The sequence below is a fragment of the Pteropus vampyrus genome, unplaced genomic scaffold, assembly GCF_000151845.1.
Source record: "Pteropus vampyrus isolate Shadow unplaced genomic scaffold, Pvam_2.0 Scaffold140, whole genome shotgun sequence".
In the NCBI taxonomy this organism is placed as follows: domain Eukaryota; kingdom Metazoa; phylum Chordata; class Mammalia; order Chiroptera; family Pteropodidae; genus Pteropus; species Pteropus vampyrus.
The window spans coordinates 2,727,467-2,750,480 of NW_011888921.1; the positions used below are offsets into that span (position 1 = coordinate 2,727,467).

The following is a 23,014-nucleotide window of genomic DNA, read 5'->3' on the forward strand; positions in this document are numbered from 1 at the left end:
CCGATTTCCAGTATTGTTACTTTTGTCTAAAGTTCTGTAAATACATGCTTTAATGTTATCTTTAAGAAATCTATGTAAATAATATAGTCTACAACATAGAGACTGTACAATTCTGTGTTATATATGTGCCTAGTGCTCTGTTGGCACTCAATAAATTTTAAATAACAAAATTGATAATCATATAGCCAAGGCATATTTTTCTTCCAAGCTCAAGACAGGATGTGACTATATCCTAATGAGACTCAGTAGTTCAAGCCACACATGAAAACTTGTCTCATTACTTTATAGTCATGCCGTGTATGTTTTTTTAACCAGAAAATGACAATAAAAATGATTTTTAAAATGAGAATGTTTTGGATAAGTGACTTCTGTCCTGATCTTAATCACTGTGATTGAATCATTAAACACCAAAGGAAGCTGAATGAGATGTTCTTTATCACAAAACAAGCTACAAAGAAGCAGGGGCACAGCTACAGCATTAACCACGTGGGGCACCTGGCACTTTATTCTGGGATCTCTTTGACCAAATAGTAATAAGTTAAAAGAGAAAAATCCAGGCTCTATCCAAGGGAAAATTTAGCTTATCACTCTCATATTGCTTTAACTCTTCAGAGTACATAAAAAAGTGGCTGGGATTTTAACTATTCCCTCTCAAGGCAGCAAGATGAAGACAGTGCTACTTTCTAATTACATTACAGCCAGTGTTAACTTTGTCCACTACCTTGGTTTTTGTGAACCTGTAGTTGCATTCGTATATCCTATAACCGTAGGATTAAATACTTCTGTTGGTAGAAATGAAGTCCAGGATTGCACTATGTATAAATAAGCAAGGCTAAGGCACTTTGTCACATACATAGGTGAGTAGACCGATTTCCTCTAAGACGACTATAAGTCCTCACTTGGAACTGTTGGAACAGCATGTAATGAAACCAATTTTACCAAAGGCTAACTGATAGAAACAAGTTCCTATCTCATCTCACCATTTTTAGAAAATGACATTACCCGAGGACCTGCTGTACACTTAAGTATTAAGGAGCTATCATTAAGTCAAGTCCTGATTCCTGTGGGATTGCAGTCTGAAATACAGTCCACACTGGGTACACGTATGCATTCAAAAGATAAACTGCCCTTTAAAAAATAACTTGCAAATAGATAATACAGCAATGCAGTTCAAGAATCAAAAAGTTTTGAAAAGGTTTCCAGTGATATCCACCCATATGCTGGATCCCACCCCACTTGCCAGGTGACCACTGTTCGTGTTTGAAGTACGTGTCGATTACATACAAGCATATAGGAATATTTTCTCATTTTTACACAAAATATTTCATACCATAAACACTGCTGCACTTTTTAAAAAAAAATTTAAGATATTTTCATATTGGTATATAAAGAGTTTTCTCGTCCTTTCTTGCAGCGATGTTGTGTAGTATTCCATTTTCTGGGTGTACTGTGATTTAACTAAGTTCCCTGACTGATGGACATTTAAATTGTTTCTGGACTAAGTATGCTAGTCCAGACCACCTCCCTCTGTCAATCACTGTGCTATCATCTCAGTCTTCACAACCCAATGTAATAGCTAATATTTTATAAGTGGAACAAAGAGGGTTAGGATGGTTAAGTACCAAGGTCATATGGCAAGTAAATGGAGCTATTTAACCAGTACACATAGAGCCTAATTATAGAGACTCCTGAGAATTCTTTCCACAGGGAGTCATACTGCTAGTATCTACACACAGAGACACCTATTTTTGGTGCCAATCTTTTACTTCGAATTTGCTTCATTGTTTCTATTATTTTCTTCCTATGCATTTTGTTGTCTCTGTTAGGTTTTCCATGATTCTTCAGATTTATTTTCCAAGTATTTTATTTATTAATGTGGCATCACTCAGCTTAGAGTCAGCGAAACTTTCTGGAAATTCCCTTAAAGTAACATTCCTAAGGCACAGGTTTATAGTAAATTGAAACAACAGTTTCCAATTAACCACCATCCATTCTGCAGTAGAATTTGAAGAACTGTTAGTTGACTCTTTTGGTCAGAATTATTCCTCAAACATTTTTAGAATATTAATAGGATGTTTTTTTCTCTTTATACCTCTCATTTTATTCAGCTTACAGTATTGATGGAGCACCTCTGCTGCTTGTTTGAAAAGTTAAGGAGACAGTCCTCTGAGGCTAAAACAAGCCTTCAAATGCTACCCAGTAAGGTTAAAAGCAAAACAAGGGCCATAAGAGAATTATAAAGTGTTTGGGAAGTTCAACATGTGACAGGCTTCATTTGATTGCTGGGTGGAGAAGGCAAAGTAGGAAGGGCTTTGTGGAGAAAGAAAAATATCTTTTGATTAGAGACTTTAAAGGCCAACAGAAAGATGGCAGACCTCATAGTGGCAAGAGAGTGTTTGAATTTGGAGAAATCTTGCTCAGGAAGAGTGGAGGTTATAGATTAACTGGTGCAGGGATTAAATAATTAGTAAGAGATAAAACTATAAACACTCTCCGCGCATAAAATGCACAGAAATAAAACTCTTGATAGAATTCCAGGGAGGAGCAAAGTGAATTAAGTGTTGCTAAAGCAGAGAAATGGCTTAGTCACCAAAGTAAAGAGAACACTACACTCCATGAAGTGTAGTCGAAATCGAAGTTAACAAATAGATTGAACCACATTTCCTTGGGCGTCAGAATCCCTGACTGCAGTGTATGGCTTCCCTAAACCGATGGTGAGGATGTTCACCTTTTGCCTTAGAGAGGATTTATTGATTCTAATTATCGAATGTGATGTCCTTTTTACAGCTAAACTGTTTCAAAGAACACGACTAATTTTGAGGTCGACAACAATTCCCTTGTGCGGAGCAGTTGCCTAGGAACAGGCAATCTTCTGAGTTGTACAGCCTTTGAAAATTGGTATGGTTTGTTAAAATAATAGAATATTGAAGAAAAAAAAAAGGGGGCGGAAGGTTGCCCGGTTTTATTAAAAAAAAAAGAAAGCACAATTATAAGTGTAAACACACTAACTTCGCTCTCATCTAGGAGACTAGATAGGGTGACCAGTTATCATAGATGACTGAGTGATTATGAGAACTTCATGTACTCTGGAGAGGGACAATGAAAACAGATATATGAATTAGCCATTTCTGGCACCCCAAAAGCCTAGGTATGTTGAGTGAGGAAGAGTATCTATGAGGGCACATACAGCTAGGTAGACCTTGTGATGAGCAGAGAGGCAGGATTGTGAGATGGTTATAGTTATAGGCTTTAGACTCAGGCCCATCTGTGAGGTCTGACTTGTCCACTGACTAGCTGAGTGATCTGGGGTAAGTAAATTAACTTCGTCCTCATTTCTTCAGTTGTAAAGTGAAGTTAATAATAGGATCTACATTCCAGGCTGTTATGAAAATTTAAGGGAATAATGCAAATAAAATATCAGCGCAGAGCCAGTAAGAAGCACTCAATGTTAGCCACTACTGCTATGATTTGTAATCAAAATTGTACTTGCTAGAGCTAAGAGAGATGTGATATCAGCTATTAAAGTATAATAGAAAAAGACTTCTTTAAATGATTTTGAAAAAGCCATGCTACAATGATAATTTTAGGAGTGTCTATAATTCCTTTAGGCAAGTGTGTCAATATCCTGTCGAATTCAGCATGCACAGCCTGCCCTTACCAACAGCTGGGTTCTTACAAGAGTCTGATTGCACCCTGGAACTGTGTGAACACCCTGGAAATGTTCGACATTATTTCCCTACTTAGGGGAATCTAAACCCCAGATAAAATAGTAGATTAGAATTTGAAAACAAGGTTTAAAGGTGTGTTGGGGGGGGGCGGCACAAACTGTCAGGTGCTGCTACTGCTTCTGAAAGCAAGGATAGAATCCAAATGGTTTTAAGACAAGCTGTGATCTAATTAATTATGTTGCTCTAACAAAACAGCTGTGATCTACAGGGGATCTAAAATGTTGATTGTGGTTTGCTTCTTGGTTGCACAATAGCCTCCACCTGTGGAGATTTTCAACTATCCCATACCCAGAGACATTAAATTGGTTTGGGGTGAGCCCATATATTGCCTTTTTTAGAGCTCTCTCTGCAACCCTAAATATGCAGCTTCATTGCAAACCACTGGACAAGTACATTGTATTTCCATCATTTTGCGAGAGCAGACAGTGGGAAAAACCAGTCAGATTATAAGGACAGAAATTCTCCAAGTAAATAAGAAATTTTGGCATTCACATTGTTGACCCAAGAAGGAATATACCCGCCACAATGGATATCTTGTGGTTAACAGGGCCCAAATACATAACCAGAGTCTGGCAGCCCTTGCTTACAGAGGTCTCTCAAGCATACTGCATATCAAGGGAAAGCTACAGACAGAGATGCTAAACCTCCTGCACTGCATTCCAACCTTACAAAGGAGTTCCTGGAATTACATTTCGACCAATAGTCTGAGACTTGCCCTGTCCAATCAGAGCTTGGTAGCTATATCCTCATTTGCATCCTTACTGACTAATCAGAGTGGCTCCAAAATGGCCAATCAGATCGCGCGGTTCTGACCAATCAGGGACTACAGCGGGGACTTTACATAAGTAGGCATCAGTCGTTGTCTCAGCGCGGTACACTTTCTGGTTTCTACCAGAGGCAGCACATTTCTCCAGTTTGCAAACAGTTTGGGTGAATGAAGTTTCTCCTTTCGCTACACCTTAGACTGAGGATTCCTGTTGGTATTGGATTGTTGGCAGCGATTTTTGTTGACATCTATTATCTCAATCTTCAAGGTAAGTGGGCAGCAGCCTATTTTATGTAGGTCCCTCCAGCTCTGAGAAGAAAGGTAATCAAGTTCACAAAGCTCTGCTCTAGTTCTCTGTGCGCTCTAAAGCCAAGACCCCTAATTTAACCACCACAAATGGATTGTCTTCTCCAGTGCTCACAGTACTGGGGAGAATATGCTCTAGCTGTTATGGTTTGGGAAATCTACTTCCTTGCGACTAAGGGGGTTCTCAGCCCACAAAGCCAGTGGATGCTAACTACTTCCAGACTAGTACCTAGAGGAGGCTGAGCTCGTTCCTTGGGAGCTGTGTGAGGATGCTTATCATAGCCAGGTGCTCGATCTTGAGACCTTAGACCAAGGCAAGAGTGGGAAGTTGGCAGCTCTCCAGCCTAGAGAAAAGCTTCTAGCTCCTTCCCCCACCTTCACACCCCAAGCAATGAGGGTGCAATTAGAAAAAATTTTTTCTTCTGATTATACAACTCTTATGCACTGTAGCAAACTTACAAGCCAAAGGAAAGCCTAGAGGAAAAAAAAAATCTGCAGTTAATTAATAATTAGTATTTTTTGGTCTTTAAAAAAAATAAGGTTGGAATATTGTAGTTTGTGTCCTATTTCTTCTCCATTTAAGGTTATTGTTTCCCCTGAAAACATTTAAAATAGCTGCAAAATACCTTCACATGACTGAAGCATAGTTTAACCACCCCCTCCAATTTTCCATGATTAAATACTAGAAAGGACTATGTGGACCAGTATGTTTAGGGAAAGAGTATATGGCTCGTTTAAGGCTCTTTATTCTTATTTTCAAATTGCCTTTTAGAAAAATTGTACAAATTTTCATTCCTACCTGTACTGAGTTTCTTCATGGCATCTTGCCAGTATTTTAAAAAAATTTTATCAGTTTGATAAAAGAAAATTTATTACGTTGTTTCACTTAACTATACGGTCAAACACTTTTTCATGTTTATTAATCACTTTTACTGAGCCTTGAAAGATTTTGAGCAGAGTAATCTGCAAACCTGATCATGTCAAACACTTCCTGCTTAAAAGTTTTTCTTTGCATACATAACATATTGCCTTAAAAACTCTCCACCAATCTTCATTACAGCTATTCTAGGCTTAAGGTTTCCATGCTGACTACAGACCTTTTGCACCTGCTATTCTCTGTTATCCTTTCTCTTTGCCTAGTTCTTATTCATATTTTAGCTCTTTGCTTAAGTGTCTTCTCTTTCAGGGACTCTTACTGACAACTCTTAGGTCCTTTTACCCTGTATCATAGATTCTTGGAGCACATGTAGTCCTACCTGTTGTACCCTGCTATCAGTTATATATGCAGCAGGTCCTCAAATAATGTGATTTTTGTTCATTGTTTTATATTGATGAGAAAAAAAAAAAATCAATTCCTGGCTGGGGCAACTGTCTGTGTGGAGTTTGCACTTTCTCCCCATGTCTGCCTGGTTTTTCTCCAGGTACTCTGGTTTCCTCCTACATCCCAAAGATGTGCACATTGAAATTTATTGGCCTGTCTAAATTGCCTCAGTCTGTGTGTGGGTGTGTGATGCACCCTGTGATGGAAAGGCATCCTGCCAAGGGTGAGATCCCAACTCGTGTCCTGAAATGCTGGGAGAACCCTTGGCCACCGGCTACCCTGAACTGGAATAAGTGGATTGGCAAATTATTCTTGTTTTTATTAATCTTTCTTAAATATATAGCTCACATGTATTTCAATGTTTAACATTAGAAGTATTTGGGGTCTTTACTTAGAATTTTGGTATTCTCGTGACCAGAAATATGCTGTAGAAACTTAACTCTGGTTTATATCAATTTGTCTACGGTAAAAATTGTTTCCTTATATATCGTTTCACTTAGAGAGTTTCCAAGAATTTACCGACGATGTGAAGGACTTAAAGTGGATAGCTTTTTTCCTGCCATATTATATAGTTCCATGAGAGCAAGTACAGTATTGTTTTGCTCACTCTCCCCTAGTGTCTAACACACAGAGGTTGTCAAATAAATTATGTAAAATAATATGACCAAAGCTGTGCTATTGGAAGGTTAATCTGTAGTGTATAAAATGAACTGGTGTGTATAGAATTTAAATAATAGTCGAGACTATTAAAAGAGGTCAGATGATAACATTAGTGGGAACTAAAAGGAATTTTATTGCAAAGGAAGACGACACAGAGGAAATAGCAATTTTTGAGAGAATGAGATGGGGTAAGAAGAGGGAAGAATGCATGAAAGATGCTTTCAAGATTAAAGGCATCTCTAAGATAGGAAAAAAATGAGACCATTAAAACGGCAAAAATGAGGTCTGGTTAGACACAGGATATCCTTCCCTCAATCCTCCCAAAGTCAATTGTGTCTTCTGTGCTCCAGTATACTTCCTTTTAGTTCAACCATTACTCCCATGTGTTACATAAATGTTATTTTATATCTGTAAGCTCGGTGTAACGCCCCATGCTCTCTGGAACCAAGGGGAGACTGTCAAGCACTAACTAACTGGCATCTACCAATCCTAGGTCTGAATCCTGGCTCTATCACTAAGTGGCTGTGTAACTAAGGAACTCAGTTAATGCTTTATGCATTTCAATTTTCATCAGTAGGGCAAAGATAATTAGGATGCTTTTATAGATTAAATGAGGTAACACACATAAAATGTTTCAGTGCCTGGCACATATCACAGGCTTAAAATTTTTTAATATTTTATTCTTTTAGAAGAGTGTGGTATGAATAAACCTAGTATGTGAAGAATCCAAGAATTCTTGACACACGTGTGCACTGTTTGATGAAGTGAATGTTCACTAAGACCTTATGAATAAGAATAATTTGGCATGCTCAGTCCCAATATCAAAGGTGGAATTAAAGGTAAAGCATTAAGCTCAGAACTGTGGTAGAACTATAAATTAGTATATCCCTTTTAGCGAACAATTTGGCAACATCTATCCCAATTTAAAATGTGCATATCCTGAAATTCAATATAACCTCATACACAAAGAGGTTCACAGATGTTAGAAAGGATGGTCATTAAGTTTCTAATTAGCCAAAACTTGCACATAAATGTCCATCAACAGAACACGATATAGCCATTATAAAATAGAACATGGACAACGGAATATATTTTCAATTTCTTAAGAGGACTACGGGTGCAGAACAGTTTACACCGTATCATGTGCTGGAGAAAAAGATCTGTGAAACCTATTATCCTAGAACCTCAAAAAGCACTTTTGTAATTGCACTATTAAAAGAAACAGACCTTTCTGATGGATCCCTCTGGACAGAAAAATCAGCTTAGGAAAATGGAATTTTACACTAAATTGAATTTTAAAAATTTATATATTGTGTGTGTATAATTAATTACATTTTAAAATGTTACATGGGGAAATAAAAACTAACTGACCAAAGAAAATCTGAAATGGGTACAATTTATGTAGTAAGATGTTTACATATCTTATTTATATTAGTTTATATTTTATTTACTTTAGTAAAAACAACTTAATATCCAACAGTAAAGGGTTGTTTTAAAAATGGAACACTCATGTAATAGAATACTATGTAGTCATTAAGTAATGCTGTAGAATTTTTATTAAAATGGAAACTTCTCAATACATCAAGAGAAAAGGATAAGTTACAACAGTTATGCGCAGTTTGACGATGTTAATAGTTGTTACCTTTAAATGGTAGAATTACAGGTGATTTTTTTTTTGGTTTCTTCCTATTTACAAATATTTTATTATTTTTCTATTTCCTACAATGTTACATAATTAGGGAAAATGCTATAAAATAGATGCTTATAGCTAACTCGAACCTTGCTTTACAACTTGGACATTAATGTAACTATGAAGCTAGTCACTTTGGTACAAATTCAAGAAATACTTCAACACGTTTGGAAAGTTATAATGAGGTAAAAGTCACCAGGAATCTTAATAAAATGTTAGACACTACTTTGTTTATCAAAAGGCTTTATTAGAAAATATTACATACTACATATCTGTTTGAGTATTGTTTCAGTAGACAGCACTCCATCCTCATTCTACAAACAATGTCTCACCGACCACCAGCAACCACTCTGCTTCAGAAGCTTCCTCTGTTGGATGCAACATTCAAGCAGTACACACTGTGGCCATTTAAAGGAAGATAATGAAGAAAATGTGGTAATTACCAAAAAAAAAAAAAAAAATCACAAAACTTTTGGAATGTTAAAATAATAAGTAACTACTTTCATTCTCAAAATTCTAGGCATCGCTATAGGTAGGCATCACTAAATATAGGTCAATGTGGCTAGTAAGTTAAAAGGACCAAGGTTTCAGAGGTCAAGTTAATACTGAATCTTCATAAATAATGAGAAATCTGTAACCCCACAAAATGTTTTTGATTAGGTTGGTGCACATGCGAACAATGTAAATTTCTGAAAAAAAGAAAAAAAAAAAAGAATGGGGAATGGTAAAGCAGTTTTTTTTTTTAACATAAAGCATGCACTTTCTAATATTCTTAAATATTTCCAAGTTTTCCAAGTTTTCATTCTAATCCAGTAACATTCTTCATTAGCTATTTTAAATGGAGTCTAACCAGTACCCCAACCAGATATGGAATACACAGTTGCTGTTTTCTAGAAAGGTGGAAATAATTCATGGCAATGCCACCAAAGATGTGAAACTTTAGCTTTTGACCACACCACCTAGTTTTTCTTCAAAACATTTAAAGTGTTTGCAAAAGATAAGCGCTACAATTTAAAATGTCACCCAACTCCCAAAAGTCACTGAAAGAAAATGAAGGAAAAGTACGCATCGTGTGATAAATCAGCTTAGGCAATTTGCTACAAAATTTTCAAAGTGTGAACCAGCTTTAACTGAAAATACTGAAAGTTCACACAATTGTTTCTAGAGTTCAAAACTGAAACAAATGAGGTGTACATTGATATTTAAAACACTGTCTTAATATTTTATTAGAAATATACTTCCAAACTTTCCCATTATAATCTAAACACAAACTTTAATTAAAAATATATATATATATAAATCAGCAGAATACTATATTACAAATGGCCAGAAATGCAGAATAAAGACCAAAAACTGCCTGGAAATATTTCTAACACTTTTGGGGGTTATACTCATAATCTAAATAAGATTATGAACTAGCACAATCATTATTGAGACCATCATTTTAAAATATTTTGCCTATCAAAGCTAGCACCAGAAAAGTATTGTGCACATAAAATTGAGAAACACATAATTTTTACTTAAGAAAAGCATTGTCCTACAGAGCACTGCTCTTGCTAGTTTAGCTAGTAAAAAGGTTAGTCTGTCTCAGAGGCATACATCTATCTTTGAGCCATTAACATTTTATCTGAATAGCGTTCTAGTTATTCGGTATCTATTGGAAATTGTTACTGGAATGAAAGTAGTTTGTCATGGAGATAACCAATTAAAATAATGATACTATAATATTTTTAACTTACCTTTTATAAAAATTAATATTCTAGTATTTAAAAAAAATCAAATCCCTAGTCCCTGAAAGCCTAACCAAAACTCCATTATTTAATTCCTCTCCCTTTCCAAAAGAGATTTTATCATCTAGATTTTTCCAACATGGTTAATGGCCACCATATGTTCACCAAATTAACACTTTATTCACTGTAAAGCATTTGGAGATTTCTCAAGTTGTGAAAAGAATTTCATTAGTAATTAGATAGATGAACAACAATCTGAAAACCACTGAAGTGAGTCTCATGAGTCTACCTTAGTCCTAAGGAAGAGAGCATCACCACTTAAAAGCAATTCTCCAGTTGACACAGATAATTTATCATCTCTGACAGGTAGAAGATATTATGCAATAACATGATTTTTACAAAGTCAACCCTTTTTCAAACTGGTCTTCTAAATTCAACAAAGAATTTAGACTGCCAAAGTGGTAAATCTAGCAAGTCAAACTGCTTCATCTCAATTTTGGGGAAAAAAGGCACAAAGAAAAAACAAGCAGCATAACCTTTATTTGGTGATACAATAGGTGAACAGTGTTCCAAAGCTGTGAACACTGAATTTTACTCATGATAATTCGTTTTCTATCTAAGCAATTTATTCAGATGTGTGCTTTAAAAATACAGATTAGGAACCCTGCAATTGGTATGTTCTGTTATTAGAAATATTCTTCATGGTAATACAATACTTAACTTTCTATAATTAGAGGGAAAAATCATATAGATCATAGTTTATTTTTAGCCTGACAGAATAAATGTATTATATATATCTCTTCCAAAACCAGCGCACTTAGAAATTTCTAATTTATGCACTTCATTGTTCAAATCAAAAAGCTGTACATCTTCCAGTATCCACACTATAACACAGTCCTAGTAAAAATGCACATTCCTTTAACCCCTTTGTTGAATTTGCTTTTAGTTTTTGTGGGGAGGGGGACAGGGGAGGAAAGGATATAGAAGTTGCAGTGCAGAACTATTATTTATTTAGAAGAAAACATTATATCCTACGTTAAAAAAAATATATCAAAACCAAATTTCAATCACAGTTATGTATGATTTTCAATTAAAGGTACATGTTGAAATTGCACTTTGCAGATATCTTGATAATGTCCTTTACAGTGCTCTCCATTTCAGCCTATGTTTTTTTCAGTAGAGACAGGTTCTTCCAGAGTTTTCTTTTGGCTTCCCTTCCGTGAATATTTGTATTTGTCTACGTAGGCTTTAACCAGATTTGCCACTTTAGCAGAATTGACTTCTCCACTCTTACTATGACAAACCTGGGAAAAAAGGATGGAAATTTATTATAGGAAGCAAAATGGAAAGTTTTGTGAAAAACGAATAACCCCAAAGAGATAACCAGACATTCTTCTATATTTCATATCTCATATAAATGTATTCAAAAGGTAAAAGAACAGACAATTAAAAGATAGCTCTTAATTATTTTAAATAGACTTAAGCATTTCTCTATTAAAATAAAGATGGTTCAAAACAATATGTACATAACTCTACTAAAGCTATAACTTACTTTATCTACTGCTTTCCGTACAATCTCTTTATATTCTTCCTTGGTGATATCTTTATTTTGGTAAAATGGCTTAATGGCCAGTTTTACCTCCTGTGCTGCTTTTTCTTGAATCTGTAATTTCTGATAAGAGAAAAATGCATAATTCTTATTTTCCCAAATCACATACTTTCAAAAAAAGTCTTTAAAAATATAAAATTGAAAACACTGCACATTTACATTAGAGGGAACTCTTCAAATATTAGTGTCACAAACACAAAAGTTATTTACTAACATACATATTAAACATTTCTAAAAATAATTATATTACTAGTAACTCATTAGGCATCAACATATCTTGATAGAATTCTTCAAATAATGTTAGAATTTGAGACTAGCAATAAATTCCCTTCACCATTCATACAACATAAAGCTGTTATTTTTTCAACTTTATCATATACAAAATTATGCAGGTTGCTCTCAACCTTGAACTTGCCTTGTCTGTCTTCGAGCTATCTGCGCTGGCTTCCACTGTAACACTTACTTTGCTTTCTGCCAATTTTACAGCAGCATTAGAGGCTTTGCTGTGACTTGATGATGAAGTATTACCAGAACTTGGTCCCTGAACTGTTCCCATATTTCCTGGGGCTGCTGTCGGAGCAGGCAAGACTGGTGTACTCATGTTATTACTTACATGAGATGCACTAGGAATACCCTGTTGTAAAGAGTTATCATCAGTTAATGAATTACTTGTACTCAATAGAAGTCTTTTAGTCATGTATTAGAGATGACATTAAAAAAAACTCAAAGCAATTCACCCTTAGCACTTAAAAGAGAAATGCATATTTCAGGTCAATTATATCTAAAGGACTCTGAAGAAAAATGAATAACATTCTTAAAGAGCCTTATTTAAATACGTCAACATTACTTTTATATATGTGTATTATAACGCTCTGACACCAACACTAAAAATAAGACCAGCATTTAAAGAACATTATCTGTCACACCCCAATAATTTTAAAAATAAAATATAAATTTTAAAAAAGAGAATATTATCTTTCCTGCAAGGCTCTTCATGAAAATTAACTAAAGTAAGTGCCCCTCCCCCCGGCCTTTAAAGATGGGAGAAAATGAGGCAGTGAACTCAAATGGCTTGCAGTGAGTTGATAGCAGAAAAAGATAAAAGATCTCATTTTCAGGAATCCCATTCCCCTGCTCTTCCAACTATATCTCGCTGTCAGGATTCTAGAATTTCTGAAATGTAGACATAACACTTTAGCAACACAATGTTTATAAATTATCAAATTTTACTTATGCCTCAGAGATACCTCTTTCTTTTTAGCATGGTATATTTATGAAAATGAAACACAGTAACAGATAATGAACAGCTTTACGTGGTGTTGGTCCAAACAAGACAATTCAAGTTTCATCATAGTGTTTTGTCACAAGTTCCCACCCCCTAAAAAATCCAATAAATTAGGGAAAAATTTTAAAGCACCCACAACTCGATCCTAGTTTGGCTCATGATCTGGGCTTCTTAATATGACAAGACCTGTTTGGATGTCAGTAACAGCATAATGTAGCCTAGATTTGATTTATGCCTTCAATTCATTTTCTACTAGTGGGTGGGAAGTTTAGGGTTATGAGAGGTTATGAAGATTTACCATAAACCTAATCAAATAAACAATTGTTTTAGATGCCAGGAAGTCCTTTCCCCCGCTTATACCTAAATGTTTATAATGGCTATGTTGATTAAACTTGAGTTGCTAAAAACATACCTGCAATTGCTTTCCATCTGGTTGTGAAGCAATGTAGTTGACTTGTTGGGATGGTGGGGGAGGGGGTGGCGGTGGTGGTAGTCCCTGAGATACACTGGTAGGAGCAGCCACCTGCATGAGAGGCACTCCTGTATGCAGATGCAAGGGTAGCTGAGGATGAATGTTATATGAACTGCGTTGGATGTTCATTAAAGGAGCATGAACACCCACTGGATATGGGAAGATATTCATAGGCTGGTGTTGTGCATTCATTTGTTGTTGCATTACATTCATTTGTGGTTGCATCATATTTATAGGTAGCTGAGAACCATCACCTTGTTGGTTTGTTTGGTCTTTTAAGTTAGAATCTAACAAAAGAAAAAAGGCTTATGAAAAAAACTGTTACGAATTTCTTTAGACAGAAGCAAAGACCACTGGTTATAGTAAAGTTAAATAGCAATTAATCTCCGATTATTTAGTTTAATCCTGTCATCTCTAAATAATGTGAGTTGATTTTCTAACTAAAAGAAAACTCAACTAAAATTATTTTTAAGTTCACATGATCATATCTGTCATATGAGCAACGAATCAAACAATGATCTAAATAATTCAAGTGCTTACATCTGAAATAAAAGAAACAGAAGTTAAATCCTGCATAGAAACATCCTAAAATTTTCTATTGTAGCAAATTTTATTTAAAATATTAAGGTCTTTGTCAAGCTTTGGGGCAGGAGTGGGATAAAAAAGAAAATAAATATTGATGTGTATATATACATATATATATGTATATAATGTAAAGTGACCTGTAAACAACTGGTATTCAATTTAACATTATAAAACTATAAACCAGGATCATTTCAATTCATACAAATAGGTATTAAATTTATAATCTCTTTCCTCAAATAAAAGTGTTAATAAACAGAATCTGTTACCCTGTTCAGCTGTTTCCTCTTCTTGTCTCATCCATCCAGACTGTGAACCTGAAGAATTTCTCCCTCGTCGTGAGTAATAGTTTTGTACATCTGCTGGTAGAGTCTTTCTCACAGCCCAGCTAGATGCAGATGTCCATCCCGATCTATCTGCCGGTGTATCAAATGAGAACTCTTGCTCACTTTTCCGTTTATAGGGTTGCTGTTCCACAAACTTGAAAGAATCATTCCCTGAACCATTTGAATTCCCTGAGAGGGGTTTTCGGTTTTGCCACCGATTTTCATTTTGATCGGTATAGGCAAAACTACCTCTGTAAGTGCCTCTGCCACGGTTGCCTCTACCACGGTTAGACATCCAACCTGAACCAAAGTTTTTATTCCAAGAATTCCCTGAATTTTCATTTCTGTTTTCTTCCCAATGAGAATCCTTTAACTTTTCTGGATTTCTGGTCCTTGGATCAGGCCCAGAATTTATTTTTTCTGTTACCCAATTGGGACAGTCATTTCTATGTTTGTCAGCAGAATTTGGATCATCAGCATCTGGACTTATGTCATTTTTTTCTTTTCTTGTATTTTCGTTCTGTTTCTCTGGGTCATGCTTTCTGTACCGATCATTTCCTCGTGGACATCTCCAACCATCATTTGTCCACCTTTCCTTCCACCGAGGAGAGTAACTGTCTCTGTCATTTCTACCAAATGATGAACTCTTACTTTTTGTTCTAGATCTTGATGGTGACCTAGAACGAGATCTGGATCTAGACCACCTTCTGGTTCTCCTTTCTCTGTCTCTATCTCGATCTCTTCTTGGCCCATCTCTATCACTTTCTCTTTCTCTGCTCCGGGACCTGGATTTTTCTCTTGGAGAAGAATCTTTTACTCTTGACTGAGATCTTCTGTTCTCTCTAGAAGTGTCTCTTTTTGGGGAGAGTGATTCTGATCTTTTGCCTTCCCTAGCGTTCTCTCTTTTTGGAGATCGAGACTGAGATCGCCTTCTTTCTCTTGTGATATCCTTTTTTGGGGACTGAGAACGGGATTTTCTCCGCCCTCTTGCAGTTTCTTTCTTGGGAGACGGTGATCGAGACTTCTTGCTTTCTTTTCCAGTTTCTCTTTTGGGAGATGGAGACTGAGACCGCTTCTTTTCTCGTGCAGTGTCTTTGTTGGGAGCCCAAGTTGTAGATGGGGAATGAAATCTAGATCTTCGAGTACGAGGCTTTTTGGCTTTATCTATCATATCTACTGGGCCTTCAAAAGGTTGCGATATAGTTTCAACTTTTTCACTTGCAGGATCAGAAGATGGCATATTATTTTGAAAACTGTGCTCCGTGGAATTTTTATTTATTTGTTTAGCATCAGCATTTACAGACATTTCAATTCTAGATTCATTCTGGTCACTGCAAATTGAATCACATTCCATAGGTATCATTTCATTATTGTCCTCACTGAAATGCTTCTGCATCTGTTCAATGTGTGTGTTAGGCAATTCTGTAGATCTGGGACATTCCACCAGAGATTCAGTCTTTTCTTCTAAAGATTTGCCTAATTTGATGTCAAGATTATTTTTTAATAAATTATTTTCAGAGTCTTGAATATTACTGAAGTTTTCATGCTCTGAAGTATCACATGTTGCAATTATTTCTGCATCTTCAGTTTCAACATGCCCAGGCAATTGAACATCTGAATTCTCAGTAGATGTTCTGTCTGCTGTTTCTATAATTCCTCCTTCAGAAGATTCTAATTTAGGGCTGTCTACAAGCTGTTCTGTTTTCACTGTATAATTTTCATGATCAATAATTTCTACTACAGGATTCTCTACAACCTTTTCTTCATTAATCTCTGTAACTTTTTCTTCATTAACCACTAACTCTACATTCTCGGGTAACTCACTTAGACTTGGTATAGGTTGGTATACTTCAATTTCAGATGCTGAACATGTAAGGAAATCATTTGGAGGATGATCTGTACATGTATCTACCTTTCCCTCTGATTCTGAAGGTCCAGATATTTGGTCTTGATTTTCTAATGGATCATCTCCTTTTTCAGCAATATTTTTAGAAATCTCATTTTTTAAACATAAAACATTAGCCTCTATATCTATATTCTCAACTTTTTGAATTTCTTTCTCCTTTCCAACTAGCACAGGAGGCAGTTGGGTACAAGACTCAGAATATGAAGATTCCACTCTTTCTTCTGTATCATGGTTCTCAGTATGTTCCTCATTTTCTTCTATTTGCTCACTGCAACTTCTCAAACCATTAGCAGACTCACTGTCTACATTTGTCTGCACAGTACAAGTGTTACTACTTTCTGCATCAGATTGGTGCTCTTTCTCTAACACAGGTGGTGTGTCAGATTCTGCTGTTTCTTCATCTACTGAATCACTGGAAGATGATTTTTCAGGAGGAGGTACAGAGCTCCGCAGTTTCTTTTTCAGTAAAGGTGGTTTTTTCCCTCTTCTTACAGACTTCCGTTTTGGAGCTTGTTTTGTTTGCTTTTCTGACTCAGCTGAAGAGGAAACATTTACAGATGGATTACTGTTATCTGGGGCATCACACCCAGACTTATTTGATACAGGTGATCTCTGAGACTGACTGAATGTTTCAGCTCTCGTGGTACGTGTGGATCTCCTTGTAGGAGTTGTTGCTGCAGGTTTTCGTCTTGATCCTCTGGTGTTTGATGTACCAGAAGTTTGCTTCTTCTCTTCCCCTTCTTGAGTATGTGCTAATGCATATCCTTTGCAAGAAGTACCTAATATTTTTTTAAAGTAAAATATAAGTACATATTTCAATAAACAGTTTGATTTCATCTTATTTTAGCATAAAATAGACATCTATAACAGTGAAACAAAGTATACATATGAATCAAATTATGAATAAATGCATAGCTACTAACATCTGAATAATATCAGATATTATCAGCTTTTAATGCTATTGAATGAGTTCTTACAAGATTTGAATCCACGTGGGCAATTTTACAGGGGAAAAAAAAGAAAATACATTTGGTCTGATAACTGCCACTTGCTTTATAAATTAGTATTACCTAGGCAAAAAGCAAGAGAAAACAAGTTATCCACAAATAGATAAAGACTCAAACTATTTGTTTATAATTAACAAGACATGTTACTTCTAAAGATCTACGATTTGGAGACTGAAGCTCTAAACAGAAGGGAGACTTCTAATCAGTTCCTCAAAGACAAGAAGTTATCATTTCTTAAAAGGGATTTTACAGTTGCGACAATTTTAAAATCAAGTCACTGTCCAAATACAGAAATATTTAGGACTCACTACTTATACTTATTTTACAGCTTTTGTTAAATCTCAATTCTTATAAGATTGAAAGAATTTTTTAAAAACGCATAATATAAAAACTAGAAAAACATTTTACAAACTTTACCAAAATTTTCTAAAGATATGGTGCATGTTGGAAAAATAGTTCTTGGCAACACAGAAGAGATGAGAGGAAGGACTTCTGTTGAAATATTCCAGGGTATAAAATCAAATCTGAAAATTCAAAACAAAATAAAGACATTTTTGCTTTAATGGTTTAAAACATTAAACCAGCAATTCAAAATCATTAATTTTCCAAATCTGGGTAAGAACATTAAAATATAGTGTGCTTAAATTATTTTTTGCCCAAATAGCTAAAAATGTAAGTTCAAGGTTACTCATTGTTCAAGGATGGCTACCAATTGGCTGCAAAGAAAAAAACCTTTAAAACATGGTTTTCTGATAAATTGCAAAGGGAAATCGATGGTAACTTAAACATATAATAGTTGTTTCTCTTTTAAAAAATTTAATAAATTTTGTCAAGAATTTTTTAGCTTTTTATTTTTTGCTATTCTAAAAAAATCAACTTTAATAAAATGCACAAATTCTAAGTGTACAGTTTGATTTTTTTTTTTTTTTTAGGTGAGGCAACCCTTGGTTGACCTCACAGATTGCCAAGAACCTTGTCAGCTTACAATCCCTTATTTTCTATTTTTTAATGCCTACAGCACCTGGTCTTCCTCGGTAGTCTCCCATCTAAGTACTAACCAGGCCCGACCCTGCTTAGCTTCCGAGATCAGACGAAACTGAGCTTGTTCAGGGTAGTGTGGCTGTAGACAGTCTGCTGAATTTTGACCAATGTATATATCTATGCAACCACCGCCCTAATCAAGAAACAGAACATTTCCACAACTCCATGTCCCTTGTACCCCCAACTCCCTTTTTAGGCAACCAAAAAGAAAATTTAGTCAAATTAATCAAGTCATGGTTTTTAAGATATTAGTGAGGTCAAAGGGTAATCAGTCCATGAATAAATAAAAACAACGAATACTGGAAATAGATCTATATTACTACGAAGCATATCAGAGACATCAGTTTTTGTTAGCTTTGTTTTACAGTGTTTACCAAGGCCCCAAACATCAAAAGACATTTTTAAAAACCTGATTTCTATTGCTGTATTATATTCTAAAATTCCTCCATCTAAAGATGGCTCTTCAAAGTTCCCACTGTTACAGACTTGCTAAGACCTCAAAGTTTCTGCATCCAAACCCAATCCACTCTCAGCTGCTTCTTTTTCTGATTCATAATTGTTCATCAGTTCAGATCTCCTAACAAGAGTACTTTATCCAGTATAAGGTGAGATTCTGGATGAGGGGAAGAGAAACTTGAAAAACAATGTGTGTGTACATGTACGAAAATACATAACTCTAAGAAAAGGTTTCACATTATACATATCTGAATTCCTAATTTTATTTCTATTTGTGTTCCACTGTCATTCCTACAAGTAAGGGCCCTATGGAGAACTATATTTTAGTGATAAAGTTACAACAAGTTACGGGAATAAATACTCAGGCAAGGGCCTTGATTTTTACATAGGAGCTTGATTTAAATATCTATCATGTATCTAGCAATGTGCTAGTAGCTTTAGGACTTAAACTAAGACAGAGCTAGATTATTGAAAATCATGAATGCCAGGGCAGAGTAGGGACTTGATCAAATTAGTTATTTAAAATAACATTTTGGAGAGGAGAAATATCATGATAAAAACAGTGATGCAGCTAACATCACATAGGTAAGACTGGCATGGGAAAAAGAGTAGAGGATGGATGACAGATCTAACTGCTATTACTAATAATGAATATTATCATTTAGGTGTTCTCCTTTTTAAATGAATCAAATACCTACATTTATTAAATAGATAAATTAAAAATTCTTTACTTTTCAAGGAGTTCTTTAAATAGCAACCTTTGTTAGGTATTTGAAACACCAAAGTTTAAGTTGCACAAAACTGTCTCAGAAATGTAACTACTGAATAACTTTGTACCTATATATTAATGATATCCTATGCTTATGTTAGCATTTAAACACTTTAGTAAACATAATTATTATTATTTTTTTACCTTCCAATTCCAGGTAATGTATTGGGAAACCATGATAATTCCAGTTCCTGTCTCTTCTGACTAATCAATGTACTGATTTCATTGACGTCTATAAATTCTGTACTAAAAGATAAATTTTAGACCTTCATGAGAATCCAAAAATTTAAGTTTAGAGTAACAACTAGATTACATGATGTATAGCAGAAGTTTTCAAAACTAACATTATAAATCACATTTAAAAGAATAAGAACCTTTTTCTATTTAAAGACTTTCAAAATGAACCCCTTCCTTTACTTTACTTTACTTCCTAAAGTAAAATTTTTAGATTACAAATCAAAATTATATTTACCTAATTCATAAATATAATGCTTGAATTTCTATCTTAAGTGATAGAACTTTTTAAAAGTCAATTCAGACCAATATACTTATTATTGAAAGAAAAAAAACAACACTATTTCTATCTCATGAACCAAAGCTGCAGTAAGCAGTTCCAACAGAAATTGCAGGTGTAATAGTTTCCATCGAAACTAAGCAGAGGTCAAAAGAAAAAAAAAGAAGGTATGTTTACTGTAACAAAAAATGGGTACACTTTAGCTTTTCGAAGGTATTTCCTTTGTTGCCTTGCCAACCTCTTAAATTGAATCACACGATTTTAATATGTCTTGTTAGTAAACTGACTGTGATTTTAAAACTCTAATTTAGTCTTCAAATTCCACACATATGTACCTAGTCTCTACCTGCCAGTTACAATGAATTAAAAGATGACTGGATCTACTCTAAAAGTGTTCTGCTTTATTACGTACTACCCCTATAATTTAACAAGTAGCCTACTTCTCTATCACATAAAAAGCTGTGCAAAACAATTTAATTTATTATTAATGAAAACAAAGCCCACTAGCATAGGTACTCATTGTGTAATACAGAGGGTCACAAAATAACAGGTTTTCTCTTTGCTAAAACTAATTTATTTTCCAAAAGAAACAAACAAAAAACAAGGTGGACTTTCACGTTTGTTGAGCCTGAGTTCAAATTTCTACTAAAAGTTAATTATAACTAAAACATCAAGTATAAAAAGCATAAATTATAAGTAGAAAATACCAACCAGTAAGCTCTACAGGTAAAAGAAGATTCTCCAGTGTGACTGCTAGGAGAAAACATACTGGAGAAAAAATTTCTGAAGCACTGACTTGTACACTGATTTGATCTTTGAGGCTAGAAAAGTAAAAGGAAGTTAGTGAAATAGCAATTAAAAAAACATCCATAATAGTAGGTTACAGTTATATTTAAATAGTTTGATATACCTAAGGCACTAGAGTTATGCACTAAACAACCACTAAGTATTATCTAAGAAAAAGATTTTTCAACAAACCGTCTTTACTGTTGTATTTTTCTTTCCTCCCATTTCACTGTATTTAGAGTTTCCTGTAGAAAGACACAAAAAGACTTGGTACCTTGTCTTAATTTTTATTTTAAAAGTTCATAAAACCAGTATTGATACTGACATATTGACAAAAGGAAGTTAAAATATATAGGAAAGTTGCATTTAAAATAACAGTATTTGCATTTACATAATTTTTCCAAATCCTAATTTTATCTTATCCTGTTAAGCCGCAGATACAAGAAAAATGTAAGAGGACACAACAGAGAAAACTCATACAGCATGCTTAAAGCATGAGTATTAAAATCCTGGTCAACATTCTGATACCCTATGCAAATAAACCACCTTGTAACAAAAAAGTATATACAAGAAGTCATATTATTTAATATCAATAATGCACTCAAGATGTCCTTTTCCAGCTATGACCTAAAAAACAGATACTGTTAACTCACCTCAAGTAGGACATGACCAGGAGATCCGGGGCCATCAGCCCTTGTTGACCATAAATTATCATTTAACCACTGGCACCAATTTCAAGTAAATCCCTTCCTTTCCTCCCCAAAATTTATAATTAGAATTAGGAAAAGTAATAGTGTTGATTAAAACAGCTTTCTGTTAGAGCAATGTTTCTGGATGCATTGCTTACAACTCATTTTTGGCTTTACCTGTCCCATCTGGAAATTTATTTCTATGGATATGTACTTCTGGGTTAAGGAAGATAAAGGAAGGTTTTGTTTACCACAAAAATTATGTTAGCATCTTCATAGATTATGGCTCTTAATTTTTCTTTACAATCAAGCTATGTTATTACTTATTTATACCTATTAATACACCTTGTTGTCTGCAATAAACTGTGGCTAGTACTGTCAATGCTCTCTCTCCTCAGAACTCTGGAAAAAGTATGCAGTGCAAATGATCTTTCAATCTTCAGCCTTGCTTGCCTCACAAAGGGCCTACTGACTTTGTTCAAAATAAATCACCCTAACTAGGAAGCCTGTTTCCTGCTAATGCGAGACCATATGTATCTGGGGTTTCTTCTGTCAGTCCATTGGTAATAGCCTACTTTCTACTTAATAGTGCACTAATTTCCATTTAAATTACTATAAACAGCTGTTTGGCTTTGTGCTTTTATCCATCCTTCACACATGTCCCACCCAGAACTGTTGTTAACAAATGTAATTTCAATGTTGGGGAGAGGGGTGATGACTGAGTTCCAGGAACTATGTTCCTATCCTTTGAAGTTTATTTAAAAGATGATAGATTTTTTAAATTGCTTAAAGAAGCCAGGAATAAAAATGTTTGATAGGTATCCAGCCACTTTCTTAGAAATAATTATTTCCTTAGCTAAAGAGAATTGCTGTGTTATAGATACACAATGTCTTTTATGCCCTGAGTGTGCTGAATTATTTTCATTTTGGTTTCATTCGCTCAATATGTAATGAGTACATAATGTTTACATAGCATTCTTACACTTGGAAGCCTGTCTCAGGAAGCCACCATTTGACAAAATGCTCTCTATGAGAAGAACTGTTAGTCTTCTGCCCAATGCTCAGTATGAAAATCTAGTCCAAAAGCTATTTCACATATTTCTAGGTAATTCTCAGGTAATTACTGAGCAGTTCCAATAACAATCTCAAAAGTGTTCAATACTACTATAGCCATGCCACCCTCAACAAGCCTGATGGCGTCTGATCTCGGAAGCCAAGCAGGGTTGGGCCTGGTTGGTACTTGGATAGGAGACCACCTAGGAAGACCAGGTGCTGTAGGCATAAAAAAATAAATAAATAAAAATAAGGGATTATAAGCTGTCAAGGTCCTTGCAATCTGTGAAGTCAACTAAGGGTTGCCTCGCCCTTCTC

At 35.0% G+C, this 23,014-nt stretch overlaps 1 protein-coding gene and 2 pseudogenes across 5 annotated transcripts in view; 1 reads left to right on the forward strand and 2 right to left on the reverse strand.

Annotated features, from left to right (window-relative positions):
• Positions 1–8,319: 8,319 nt before the first annotated feature.
• SCAF11 (SR-related CTD associated factor 11) overlaps positions 8,320–23,014 on the reverse strand; it is a 65,727-nt gene continuing 51,032 nt past the window's right edge. For 3 of the 5 annotated variants that reach the window (XM_011368184.2, XM_011368182.2, XM_011368181.2), the window contains 9 exons: positions 21,147–21,199; positions 20,880–20,989; positions 19,799–19,900; positions 17,806–17,912; positions 14,419–17,160; positions 13,508–13,854; positions 12,226–12,444; positions 11,754–11,873; positions 8,320–11,505 (listed from right to left, as the gene is read on the reverse strand). In XM_011368184.2, coding sequence (XP_011366486.1) covers positions 11,359–11,505; positions 11,754–11,873; positions 12,226–12,444; positions 13,508–13,854; positions 14,419–17,160; positions 17,806–17,912; positions 19,799–19,900; positions 20,880–20,989; positions 21,147–21,199 — 3,947 coding nt within the window. In that variant the 3' untranslated portion in view covers positions 8,320–11,358. The remainder of the gene's footprint in view (positions 11,506–11,753; positions 11,874–12,225; positions 12,445–13,507; positions 13,855–14,418; positions 17,161–17,805; positions 17,913–19,798; positions 19,901–20,879; positions 20,990–21,146; positions 21,200–23,014) is intronic. The other 2 variants (XM_011368185.2, XM_023535445.1) reach the window with 2 other exon arrangements.
• Positions 18,398–18,516, reverse strand: LOC111744786 (annotated as a pseudogene).
• Positions 22,806–22,924, forward strand: LOC111744797 (annotated as a pseudogene).